The 14,347-nt window shown below is 42.8% G+C and overlaps 1 protein-coding gene across 2 annotated transcripts in view; it reads right to left on the reverse strand.

Moving 5' to 3' along the window:
• Positions 1–14,141, reverse strand: part of ANTXR2 (ANTXR cell adhesion molecule 2) — a 172,451-nt gene extending 158,310 nt beyond the window's left edge. For both annotated transcript variants that reach the window (XM_073340477.1, XM_073340476.1), the window contains exons 1-4: positions 13,428–14,141; positions 9,883–9,954; positions 6,497–6,568; positions 1,059–1,140 (exon numbers count right to left, since the gene is read on the reverse strand). In XM_073340477.1, coding sequence (XP_073196578.1) covers positions 1,059–1,140; positions 6,497–6,568; positions 9,883–9,954; positions 13,428–13,567 — 366 coding nt within the window. In that variant the 5' untranslated portion in view covers positions 13,568–14,141. The remainder of the gene's footprint in view (positions 1–1,058; positions 1,141–6,496; positions 6,569–9,882; positions 9,955–13,427) is intronic.
• Positions 14,142–14,347: the final 206 nt, after the last annotated feature.

Genomic DNA, 14,347 nt, shown 5'->3' on the forward strand with positions numbered 1-14,347 from the left:
TTAAAAATAATAAGGTTTTTTTAAACAACAAATTTGGGGTTCTTTTTATTTGTCTTCTATTCTTTCAACTCTTAGGATGCACTCACGTCACAGTGTCAAACTTTTCTCCACAACCAGGATGGCTAGAAACTTACTTTTTCTTTTTGATGAAATGTTAGATTCTCACAGATTCCCTGGTCACCAGGACCTGGGTCTTTAAATTAAACATCAAATATTGTAAGACTCACAATAAAATTTACAAGAGTTAACAACACTGCAAATTGGACACCCAAAAATTAAGGGAGCTAAAACCACTAGTCCTATGGAACTTTTTGGCCTGTGTCTTTATCTATGTTTGTAAACAAACATGAAAATTTTGTTTGTTTGTTTGCGGAGGGTGAGAAAACCTGGATTTGTTCTGGAAATGGCCCAACTTGATGATCACTTTAGATAAGCTATTACCAGCAGGAGAGTGGGGTGGGAGGAGGTATTGTTTCATGGTCTCTGTGTATATAATGTCTTCTGCAGTTTCCACAGTATGCATTCGATGAAGTGAGCTGTAGCTCACGAAAGCTCATAATCAAATAAATTGGTTAGTCTCTAAGGTGCCACAAGTACTCCTTTTCTTTTTGCGAATACAGACTAACACGGCTGTTACTCTGAAACATGAAAATTTTAGATGCTCTATTAATGTTCTGTAATAATAATAAAATATAAAGCTGTTTGTGGTTATTTATTATACTAATTTCTTTAACTGTTATACAGTGTTAGTTACTTATTCCATGTGGGAAAACTAAGGTCCACCTCTTGCCTCTCGGAAACAATACAAACGAACCTCCATAAGGCAAACCTCACAGGATTTCCAAGCCCCTACATGGGTTTTTTCTCCTACCAGGACAATCTTTGCTTGAGTAAGGACCTTGGGATGTGGCCCTTAAAGACTATTGGATGTAAGATCCAGTAACAAAAAATGCATACAAAATGTTTTAAATGCGTATTGTTTTGTTGTTACTTCAAAGGGGCATTCAAGTCATAGGAGAACAGACTTTTATTTCAATTATAAGAGTATTAAAACTTACTAGTTTTAATCCTTCATGCATGTATGTATCACCAGCCGGCTTTACACTCCGTAAATTTTGAAGGCCTTTCTCGATTATGCTTCTGCGAATAATTAGAAAACAAGACCAAAGGTTGTTCAATCAATAAATGATGCTAAAAATCATATTGACAATTGGTAAATGCATAGGGTTTGATATTCTGTATGTCACATTGTACAAAAGGGCTACAGTGTGACCCTGAAATTTTAAAACACGCAAAAAAAAAAATCATTTCAGCTCATAAACATTGCGCAGAGACAAATTTAAAATCGCAAAGCTGTGCTGGGGTAACAAATACGGTATGCCCAAGTTATGCTATGCTTTGGTGACTCAGAAAGAGTCAGATCCAAGGGGACTGTTTCAGGTGGAGCTTATACTGCAAACAAAAGTCCACGTACCAACTCTAAAACAGTTCACTGGCAACAGTGGCATACTTTTTGAAGGTTACTTAGCTTGCTTGTCTGCGTGTACTTAGCTTCCAGGCACACACAAATTAAAAAATAACTCCACCAAGATCCACAACTTGATTTCTGCAAGCAGCACAATGGAATGATATACCTTCATAAATACTGACAGGAGGTCATTCATGAGCCAGAAGGTGCTAAAACAGGATTACAATAATTAATCAAAGTCTGTTTACTAAATAAAAAAAATCTGTTCATTCTTTCAGCATTTGTAGGATGTTCTTGTGGTTAAAGCAATTGACTGGGATTCAGAAGAGCTGAGTTCAATTCCTGGCTTAACCACAGACTTCATGCGTGACCTCAGGGAAGTCATTTAACCTTTATGGGTTGCAGTTCCTCATTTGTAAAAAAGGGGACAACATTGTTTCTCTGTTTTACTGGAAAACCGAAAGGATAAATCCACCAGTGACTGTGAGGTGCTCAGATACTAGGGGGACGGGGCTGTAGAAGCAAGTAGGTAGAAGTAATATTTTGAATACAGTCAGTAGTAGCAAAAATAAAAGGATTACATTAAGAAGGCCATAGCCTCAGGTTCTTAGTTTTCACTTGGGCAAACTTCTAATGAAGTCAATGGGCATTTGCCCTAGTAAGGAGATGGTCATTTGGCCCAGAATGCACAGAACGCAACAAATACAGATGACAATGAGGAAGAGCGAAGGATTGGCTAGGAAAGTATTTTCAGACTGCATGAAACCCTTCCTTAAGGCAGGCAAAGAAAAAAAGAATTGGAACGCCACTCGCCCCGAATGCCAATGCCACGTAATTTGTTCCACTGATTAAGTTTCTCTATGTTTAGAAGCTTTACTCCAGAAGCACAATATGTAGATGTAAATTTCAATTTGCATTCAGCAACTGATATCCATATTGACAGTTGCAATTGCAAAGGAAGAGATTCTGTGTTAAATAGATGGAAGAGAACAAGTTACGTAAGGCAACACAATCTGTTTGATCCAAATATTTTACATTCAGCATCTATAGAAACAACTTGAAACTGATTATGTATGAATGCCGATTATAAACCACATACTTAGTGCTTGCCAGAAATGAGTGGCAGCATGTCCACAGGCATTAATGTCTGCTTGCCAAGAAACAAACAACAACTGAAGTTCCAGTTTCTGAAACAGATTTCATATTGCAAAAATAGCTCTCGTACAATCAGCTCAGTTTTATCCAGTATGTCTCATGACCAGGCCTTACAGGACACTCTGGCACCTCCAGGCCTCTTTTTGCAGTTGGTACTGGTGAAATCTTTGGCAACATAAATTGTAACTTCTGCAGCAGCAGGGAGCAAGTCACCATCTATCTTCCAGTACCAAAGCAGGCATTGTAACAAGGGAGTTCATGCTACCATCACCTTCCCCCCCACCCCACTCCTGTACCCCCAGAATTATCCAGGACTCTGTGGCTCTCCCCAGTTCTGTACCTGTTGCTGTAGCCACCAGATTGTAAATTCTTCAGGGCAGGGAGTGTCTGTCTATGTGTTTGTACAGTGCCTACCATAATGGGGCTAGGATCGCTGGTGGGGGTCCCCAGGCCCTGCTGCTGTACAAATAAATAATAATCATAATAATGAATTATAGAGCTCTGCAGGCCTCTCTTATGATTTAAGACACACAAAAGGTGGGGGTTTTTTGGGGGGGGCGGAAATTAATCCGTTCCCTACAGTCTGTAACTTGCAGCCTGTCTGTGTTTGGGCTGAATGATTACAAATATAACATCTCTTCTCAATTCAGCATATGTGCTGCATCACACCTCTGTCTTTTAGAAAAGGCACATTTAATCTATAATAGCTACCCTGTCTGTTCTTTCTTCTGCACTTCATAATTACTTAGATAATTCCTCCACAAGCAGCATAAAGCAAATAACACCATTCTTACAAGTCTTCCATCATGTCTTGTCTAACCTAGATTGTAAACTCCTCAGGTCAAGGACCATCCGTGATATCCTGGCCCTACTGAATTCAATGGGAGTTCTGCCATTCACCTCACGTCTTTCCTCTCTATGGTCCCAGTTCTGCTTCCCTTTCTCATGGTGAATTGTACTCTCCCAGAAGTACGCCCATTTATTTCAACAGGTCTATTCATGAGGTCTATCTCATGCTATTTAACATGAGTAAGGGTGGCTGACTCAGGTCCTACATAAAACTTAAAGAACACTGTTCACATGGGAGCCAAACTCTGCCCTGATAGCACTGCGGTCACTGGGACTGCGTGGTATACAACTCAATTCGGAATTTGGTCTGGACAGTCCAATGATGCAATAGTACTGAGCGCTGAGCCCCAGTGTAAAATAAACTACAACACACCAGCATCTGCCATTGGCTGAGCACACACCTTGGCTTTCCCTCTTTCGTTGGTCTAGTGTAGCTATGCAACTCTTCATGTGGACTGAATTATTACATGGTATTTATCAGCTGAACAGGTGCTGACAACACTGGAAGCCCTAGTCCAGACAACCCAACAGCTACTGATGCTGTTTCTGACACCATGTCATCTGACCCTGCCTTGATATCATGCTGAAAATGGTGTCAGCAGCCCCTACAAGGATACGTCACATAAAAAGAAACAGACTGACTACGTAGCACAGACCAACGTCCTTGGCATTAGTGTGAACAACTGTATTTCTGACAGGCCCAAAGAGATGGAACAAAATGTTGCTTGATAGCGATGGAGAGCACATCTGAAAAAATATGCTGAAGAAACTGCTGAATGCCAGTTCTTGCTAGCAAAAGGCTTTGTCCTGGGAAATTAATACTGCAGAGGTCAGTGTTGGCTGGAATTGTCTGCTGCATGAGCCTCAGGTCACACAAGTTAAATTCGACAGAGGATTACTCTAATTTGTGAAGCTGAGTTTGCATAAAAATCTCTAAAGTTTTTCGAATTGGGGTTCCAAGTTCTTTTAGGCCAGTTCCAATTTCATATTTATTTACCATCCCATGCTGGCATCTCACATTATTAATCAGGACAGCTTGAGTACATCACCATCAACAGGCCTTTGGGAGTACATTCTGATTCCCAATAAGTACATCACCCAAAAATGTGTATGAGGGATTGTCAACGTCTTCTCCAACAAAATGCAGCTGTGCCACAAAACTGCTGTAATCCAACAGGTGTATTAGGAAGTGCACACATACTTGTTGAAGGAAAACAAATGTGTCATTTGACAAAAACAGTAAAGTTTTAATCCACATCTGTGCACAATGTGCTCCACGCACAGCCTAGAATAACCCCTGCACATCAGCTGAGGAGGGTGAATCACATAAATTAACGAGAAGCTCTCTACCTACATGTGCTTTTTACACATCTTTGCTCAGATAATAAATGCAAACTTCCCACAAAACTCCCTTCTAGAGTCTACAGTCTACATACTGCTCTGGCTGGCTACATTCTGGTAGACCTTCCATGCTAAAATAAATGAGTGTAAAGATAAACACGTAGAAATGCTTTGCTGAGTTGGGACTTGCGTGTATTCATCATATGCATGTGCAACAGAATACGGAGAGAAGCCCATGCTGGCAAGTACCATAAAAGCATACATAAAGACTGTGGGCCTGATCCTGTGGTCCTCACTCATGAAAGTATTCAGTAACATCAAATGGAGTTCTGCCTAGGTGAAGACAGCAGGATCACACCATACATATGGCCAAAGGTCTGAGTCAAACACTAATTATAGTTGGCAGAAGCTAGTATATGGAAACTACAGTTATATCTGCCAGCACGCAGTCAGCCACAGGAGTATACAAAGTATATTGTGATGCCTGTATCATGTGCTTTTCCTAGCCACCAGTTTTTGATAAAATTATACTCTTCTGTGGCTAAAGAGGATTTTAGTCTCCAGGGCTGTCAGTATGGCACTTCTCACCAACACAAAATTCACTTTAACTTCAGGTTTTTACTTCTATGGTATGTTCATACCGTGTGTGTCAATACAGTTGAAATATGTTGTAAAAATCAGTATGAACTTCACTTTGTAAAGGATTAGCACTCAGCTCATTAAAATACAGTAAAGCTTCACTGACTTGAACGAATGACTGGAAATTCATTGTGCTTCACTGAGATTTGTGAATTAGCAAGTAACAAAGCACAGTTCATAACAAATCAAAGATACTGTGTCACTAAATGGTACTAAGTCCCAAATACTGCAATGTGCTGAGCCCCTCATCTTCTGCTGGAGCCAATGGGAGTCAAAGATGCCGAGCTGTTCTCAGCTGTCGACCCCTTAATATTTAGAATCAAAGTTGTTCAAGTGTATCTGCATTAAAAATCTCTCTAATCAGTCATGTACGTACAGTTCCTGTTATTACTACCCATCTTCCTCATCTTCTTTCGCAACCCCCAGTGAATCACAAAAGGGTGATTTTTTTTGTCCACGATTTGCGTGCAGTGATGCCTCAGGAAATATGGGATGACAGAAATGAAAGGAAGAGGCACTCACTAACGACAAAATGTGCTCCTCGAGAACTCTCCTTTCTAGAACTTATTTTCATAGAAAAATATGTTTTAACTCCTTCACATGACTGAGAACATAGTACATCGACTCACTGAAACAGCACTTGTGCTTATGTGGAGGGATGCCAAAATCCCGCCTAGGCATTCAAAATAGTGTGAACTACTGTATCAGTCATGACGGTCAGTGTTCAGGAAGGAATATGGCATTGAAAAGAATTAAGCATCATGATCTCCATTTTGCAAATGAAGAAACTGATGCACAGGGAGGTGACTTGCCTGTGATCACATATCAAGATAATGGCAGAGTTGAGACAAAGAACCTAGATCCTTTGACTCATTCCGACCTAGTGGACCATCCATTGGAATGTTCACAAAAATAAACACAGACATGAACTGTTGCCTTATGATTCTGACATTTCCATACTGGCTACCTCTTGAAAGTATCAATCATTTTGCTAACATTATCTGATTTAGTAAAAGCCCTAAAGAAAAGGAATAATGAACTAACCTGTCTCCAGTTAATGGCATAATGGCTTGCGCTTGGGTGGAAAACACTATGAAGGATAATCTCATCCGGGGGCTTTTAAAGAAAAGAAAAATACATACATTTTAGACAAATGAAAAGAGAGCCTTGTACAGTATATCCATTCATCATTTTTTTGCCTCTCTTTATTAGCATTAGTTTCATCATCTTATTTCCAAAGCATATACTTTCAAACTACAAATTAAGAAGGTGGAGAAGAAAAAGGGAATTCATGAACTGTTTACTTCTTGCCTCATACCTTTCTTCCACTGGTGTTCTGCAAAATGCAGAAGAAAAATTATTGTTTTCCTTCTTGCTTTATCATAGGCTGTAGATAAACACTGGTTAAACTGAGGTATTTAACCTCAAAAATTCATGCACCAAACTGCAGTTTGCATATTGCAGTATAATGAGGCTTCAAATTTTTAAGGCGTGCATGCAGATTTTTGTACTCACCCAACTATGAGTGCGTATGCAACTTGAGGATTTGCACACACACATTTTTGCACATGTGCAATTCTAATTTATGCACATGCACTGGTTGTTATGGGCATTTATGGACCTGTGCAAAAGCGAGCTTACATTTTAAAAGTTTGGGTCTGACACAATTTAAGACTTTTGGACCAAATTCATACCTGAGGTAAAAAGGCACAACACTAGTAATATTAAAAGTAGCAGCATCCACTTATTCCAGGTCTGAATTTGGCTATTTCATTTAAAACAAGGTTTCATTATCTGCAGTTTCTCAATGAGCAGGTTCCAATGTTCTTCAAAGATATTTGTAATAGCTAAAAGCAATTCTCTCAAAAGGATTATTGGGCAAATGTATGCGATAATCAGCAATATGACCTAAACACGAATTTAATAAAGGATCAGTCTTTTCCCTTGATGTATATTCTTAGCTCCCACTAATGTTAAGAGGAATTATACAACAGACATCAGCTGAAGACTGGTCCCTCCCTAAGACTGATTGATGCTTTTGATGGCCAAGACAGTGACATTTGTAAAATGGGTTCTAACAGCATCTCACCTCTCCTTTTTGAAACTGTAACATTTTAATTTATAAATGTATCAGAGAAATATACATTGAAAATTGTTATAAGATTCATAATATTTGTGAGGCTATGCGAATGTATTAGGTTAACATTAATAAGGATAAACATCAGTATAATTTGATTATATTTTAGTTCATGTGTGTTACTAATTTTTAAAAAATTCTGTTTTATCATAAGTATCAGAGAAATTATAATGTGAATAAGTGACAGATCTGTTACGTGTTACTTTGATTTAAGGCACTGGCCTAGTCCTTCCACTGGCGTTTTCCTGAGAAAAGACAGCAGACTCAGGCCCTTAAGTCCATTTAGTTGTCACAAGTAGTTGTCAAACAGACAATACAACGCTTCCAGTCTGAAACACTTCGGATAACATAAGCAGATAATGAAGATCAGAAGAGGGATCTTTTCATTTGAGATGTGAGTCCTTTGAGTTACCTCAAAGTTATGAATGGATTTGACTATTTGAATTGGTCATTAAGAAACACATAAAATATCCTCTTCAGCAAGCATCCTTTATTTCATTTCACTATCCAAGCCTTCAGACTCTAGAGTGATGTGTGGGAGCAATAGACCTACAGACATACACAGTCATAGGCATGTAACACAGGAAATAAATGAGTGATATTACTGCTGCAGGCCTACATCCTGCCAACCAATCAAAATGGAAGACAGCTCACGTTGGTATCATCTAATTTTCAGAATGACCCTGTTCAGTGTTTTCACTGCATGCTGAACTGAACAGCCTCAGACAACTACTAAACAATTCTCTGTTGTTCTTTCCACAACTAACATTTTAATTTAAAAAAAGGGGGGGGCGGGGGGGGGAGATGGTCTGATTGTCATGTATAATAAGGGCACTATACACCAGTGGTTCTCAAAGCCGGCCTGCTGCTTGTTCAGGGGAAAGCCCCTGGTGGGCTGGACCATTTTGTTTACCTGCCACGTCCGCAGGTTCGGCCAATCGCGGCTCCCACTAGCCGCGGTTCGCTGCTCCAGGCCAATGGGGGCTGCGGGAAGCGACACAGGCCCAGGGACGTGCTGGCCGCCCTTCCCGCAGCCCCCATTGGCCTGGAGAGGCGAACCACAGCCAGCGGGCACCGCAATCAGCCAAACCTGCGGACGTGGCAGGTAAACAAACCGGTCTGGCCCGCCAGGGGCTTTTTCTGAGAACCGGCGGACCGGACCGGCTTTGAGAACCACTGCTCTACACTACTCAGACAGCGTAAAAGAGCCTTAATAGGAGTAAAAAGAAAAGGAGTACTTGTGGTAAGACTAACATGGCTGCTACTCTGAAACCTTAATAGGAGTGTAAATCATTTAGAATATCAGGCTCATATATTCTGTGTTCTTCAGCTGATCCAGCCAGACCACATTCTAATCCAGCTGTTGCAAAAGGGAGTGTCACTTGGCTGCAGAAGAGGATGCACCAGTGGCTTTGTAATGAACACCCCCCCCCCTTTTTTCCACCTCTAACTGAAAGGAAGAATGGCCAAGGCCTCTCTTTCTTTTTTAAACTTCCAGAATGACTTTCAACTTTGTCACCCAGGCTTCTTTTACATAAAACTTGACCTTAGCAAGATGGATGGAAGCAATATTTAACTACGCAACCCTTATTCACATCCTCTTCTTTAGCTGGCCAAGCTTACAATTGACTACTATATTTCATTTTCCACTAGAAAAAATTAATCCCCATAACATCCTGTATCCGTGAGGTTGTTTTTTTTTTTTAAAGGAAGGTGTTTCATTACATCAATTCTTAATTTAAATATAACAAGCCAGTTTGTAACAGCAACATTTGTCGGAGGAGAAGAATTGCTATTTATCAGTAAAGTTTGTTGCATATATACAATGCATATATTAAACTGGCGCAAACTTTAAACATATGCCTGCACTTGAGAAGCAAAAGCTTTCCCTTACTTTTAGGCTGGATCACATATTCACTTTAAATTTCCTGATATCTTTATCGTGACCTCTAAAACTTAGGGTAACACTAAACAATCGACACAAAAAAACAATATATCAGAATCCACTGATGTTGTTTATGGGAGAAGCAATGTTAAAAAAAATAATCAAATCAGATATAACAACAAATTAAGAATCCAATATTTAAAGATGTTTGCAGATTAACATTTTACTAAGATCCAAACATGGTGACATCATAAAGTGAGAGTTTATTGTCCAGTTTATCTGAACATTAGAGTTCAAATGCTTTATATGCTTATGAAGGGTTTACAGCTGATAACCTTCCAGAAAGATTTGTTTTGTAACATACCCCAGTATCAATTAAAAGCAGAAGCTACCAAAGGGAAAACATACCTCACAAATCTGTCTGTGAGTTGTTTTACAAAATCATAGATCTCAATCCAGTTCTGTGCTACACTCCCAGATCTGAAAAGAAAACAAAAAAACAGGTTAGTATGTTTTAGCTCAGGGAAAGTAGACAAAGATTACAACTTAAATACTTCCATCCATTTAATTTTTTCAGGGGAAGGGGGCAGGAATAGCTATTGCCATAATACATTACTACATTATTTCAAATGATCTCCAGCAGGTTCATGGGGGTTCTGCCACATCATCTTCCTGTGATAATCTGTCAATCTACTGCATAGTATAATGCATTTAGCATACAGCACAATATGGGAAACTGCACATCAGTTTTGTTAGAATGTGCTTCTCTGGGATGCCCAGGTCCACAGATTAAAACAGAGATGTTCACTCTTGCAAATTGAGGGCCTGCATCTCGCCTTTCTACCTTACGATTTTGCCTGTGGCACACTATGAACAAACTTTATCCCCCAAAAAAGGGGATGGCAGGAGATGCAGATAACTAGATCTGGTCCAAAAAAAACAAAAAAAAAGTTTACGGCACAGTTGTCGGTCAGAAAACGCAGTCAGTCAAAAATAAAAAACATTTTGTGGGAATGTGTCAGTTATAATTAAATTTTCAATGGGAAAAGTTGAAATGATTCACTTTTATTTTCTCATTTTGTTTCGATAATCATCATTAGTTATGTTACTATAGCACTTAGGGGCCTTAGTGATGGACCTGGCCCCTTGTGCTGGGCGCTGGACAAACACAGAACAAAAAGACTTGTCCCTGCCCCAGAGAACTTACAATGTTGAGATGTTTCAATACAGTAAAAATGTTCCATTTTAACTTTATTGTTTCAATTCATTTCTTTTATGCTGTTATCACTTCACTTCTCTCACACATCTCAGCTCCTTTTCCCAGGTTCAGAAGGTCAGAGGAGCTCATGATTCTTTGCCACTCCCTCCAGTCCCTGGCACAAATTCATAGGTCTTGGAGTTCCAGTCCTTTTCTCTTCAAACTTCTCTTGACAGAGTCTTTCCGTCCCATCCTTGGTCTTCCACATCCTTTCTTGCGGTCTTCATCCTCCCACGCTCTGTTTGCTGGTCCTCGTTCTCCCATTCTTATCACATGTCCAGCCCACCTCAGCCTTGCACTCTCCAGCCTATTGATCACGGAGAATCCCAAGTGCATCTTCCCTCTCATTTCTTCCATGCACACTCCATCTACCCTCCACGTGCCCGCCATTCTCCTCAGTACATTATTTTCTACTACCTGTATCTTCTTATCTTCCATTTCTGTAAGGCCCATCATTTCCCAACCAAACACATGTGGCATATGCTTTTCTGTCGTTTTTTACTTAGTTGTCAGTTCTACAGTATTCCTGCCTCCTTTTTCACTGCTGCCCATGCACACTGGATTCTTCTTTTCAGTTCTCCAGATCTCTCTCCGATGGCACCAAGTGTACTTCCCCCAAGTAGACAAATTCTTTCTTATGATTCAGCTTCTCTCCTGAAACTTCATTCAACAGGAATTCGTCTTCTTTCTCTACTTGAATAATTTCCATCTGTTTTGTGTTTACTTTCAAACCATGATCTTCAAACATAGATGCTTTTATATGGTATTAAAATATTAACTTAATATTACATTTGTGGGTGGTATTTAATATTGTGTTATATTGTAATGTTTTGCCATTATTGAAACAAAAAAGGTTTACTTTACAAAACAAGGTATTTTGACATGATTGAAATGGAACATTTCAATGGCTCTGAATCAAATTTTTGCAGAATTTTCGTTCTGTGGGAAATTTTGGCTTTTTGTTCTAGTTTGGACTGAAAACAAATTTCGGAATATCAGAATTTTCCATGGAACAGACATTCCATTCTTTGACCAGCTCTACAGATAGCTATTTTCCAGTAAGAGCTCAGACTGCTCTTGGCAAAAGAGAATCCTCCTCTCTTTCACAGAAGGCCATAAGGCAGATATCCTCACCGCCTTCCAGCACAGGGAAATTCACACCCCCAAAGACAATGCCAAACTGAATGAATTAACCATCTACAGTCACTTCCCCATACACCCTGTGGTAATCTCAAGAGAACTAAACACATAACCCCTCTTCCACTGTTCACCACATTTTGCTATAACCCACTGACACACGATATAGAACGTAACCTCACCACACACCTGTTCACCCACACACAGAGATACAATGCCACTCACACATCTCACCTACAACCCACAGACACAACCCCTGCCTACCAACACAATCCCACGCAGATACATACACACAAACCCCGCTTACACTCCGCACACAAATACAACCCCAACATCCCACCTATACTCCACACACAGAGGCAAACCCAACCTCTATACGCACACCCCAACTACACCCCCATACAGATACTCACACCCCAGACAGACACACACATCCAAACCCCGAACAGAGACTTCCACCGACCGCCTATACTCCACAGAGATACAACCCGACCATCCCATCTGTTCTCCACACGCACAAAGCCTACCCCCACATCCTCACCCCACCTATACTCACACAACACTCCCTACAAAGGGAGACTCCCACTACACCCCCATACAGAGAGACATGCCCCAATTACACCCCCATACAGAGACACACACAACCCACATCCTCATATAGAGACACACACCCCATGGAGCTACAAGCCTTCCAACTACACCCCACACAGACACCCACACCCTACCTACATACACACCAACTACACCCCCATGCAGACACACACACACCTCTACTACACCCCTAGGTGCTGGAATTAGGGGTACCGGGGGTCAGGCAGCACCCCCTGCCTTGAAGTGGTTTCATCATACCCAGGATTTACCGATTGGTTCAGTGGCTCTCAGTACCCGCACTGTGCAATTTGTCCCAGAACCCCCATCGAAAGAGAGACACACACACACCCCTACACCCCCACGCAGACACACACCCTCCCCATACACACCTACACCCCCACGCAGAGAGAGACACACACACCCCCACTTACACCCCCATGCAGACACACACCCTCCCCATACACACCTACACCCCCACTTACACCCCCACGCAGAGAGAGACACACACCTACACCCCCACTTACACCCCCACGCAGAGAGAGACACAAACACACCCCCCACTTACACCCCCACGCAGAGACACCCCCCACTTACACCCCCACGCAGAGAGAGACACACACACTTACACCCCCACGCAGAGAGAGACACAAACACACACCCCACTTACACCCCCACGCAGAGACACCCCCCACTTACACCCCCACGCAGAGACACCCCCCCACTTACACCCCCACGCAGAGAGAGACACACACACACTTACACCCCCACGCAGAGAGAGACACAAACACACCCCCCACTTACACCCCCACTTACACCCCCCCACTTACACCCCCACGCAGAGACAGACACACACACACCCACTTACACCCCCACGCAGAGACACCCCCCACGCCCTCTCCCCAGGCCCCGTGCCCTTGGGGGTGGGGGGAGCCCGCCTGCCCGCCCCCCCCCCCCCGGCCCCACTCACTTGTCCAGCACGAAGTACAAGTCAAAGGCTCCGTGGCAGGAAGGCTCGTCCTGGGCTCGAACCGCCGGCAGCAGCAGCAGCAGCCAGAGCAGCCGCGGGGCCGCCCGGCGGGGCCGCATCCTGTCCCCGCTCGGCACCATCGCCCCGCTCCTCTCCGCAGCCTGCCCCTGCAACGAGCAGAGAAGCTGGGTCCGGCGGCTGCGGGCAGCGCGGGGCGCTCGGAGGACAAAGGGAGTTGCGGAAGACTCCTGGCGGATCCCGGAGGAGGCAGGATCCCTCTGGGTCCTCGTCCCCCTACCCCGGCCCCGAGGCGAGGGGCGCTGGCTGGCAGCTGCTGCGCTCCTCCTCTTCCCTCGCTGGCGCGGGGCTGGCGAGGTTCCTGGCCACACGCTCCCGCAATGGCGACCCCACGCCGGAGTCAAAGCGAAGCGCCACCCCACAACAAACCGCGCTGAAACTTTTCGGGGGTGGGTTGTTGGCCAGGAGCCGCCTTTTGTGGCCTCCTCAGGATGTGACTCATGTGCCCTAGCGCTGGTTCCGTTCGCTCGCGGACCTCCCCCCTCCCCGGGGCACCGATCACCTCGGAAGAAAGGAAGAGAAAACCAACCGAACAAACAAAAAAGCAGCCAGCCCCTCCTGGGGTGTCTCTTTGAAAGGGGTGGGGATAGGGAGCGACTGAGCCTCTCGCACACACATGTACTTACAAGGGAGTCATTCCAGGACCATCCCCGAGGCGCCTGGCTTTGATTCAGTTGCCAGATTTCAAAAAATATAAAACCACGGGCTGAAGAAAAAAAAAAAGTATGACTCTGCTTTTATCATTCAGCATCAGGCTGAAATTTGACCTCCCACAAGCCCAGAGTCAGGGGTTTGGTTTTCTCTTTAAATCTGTGCCATAAGTAAAGCAGAAGCCTGACAAA

The sequence above is a fragment of the Lepidochelys kempii genome, chromosome 4 (genome assembly GCF_965140265.1).
Source record: "Lepidochelys kempii isolate rLepKem1 chromosome 4, rLepKem1.hap2, whole genome shotgun sequence".
Taxonomy (NCBI): domain Eukaryota; kingdom Metazoa; phylum Chordata; order Testudines; family Cheloniidae; genus Lepidochelys; species Lepidochelys kempii.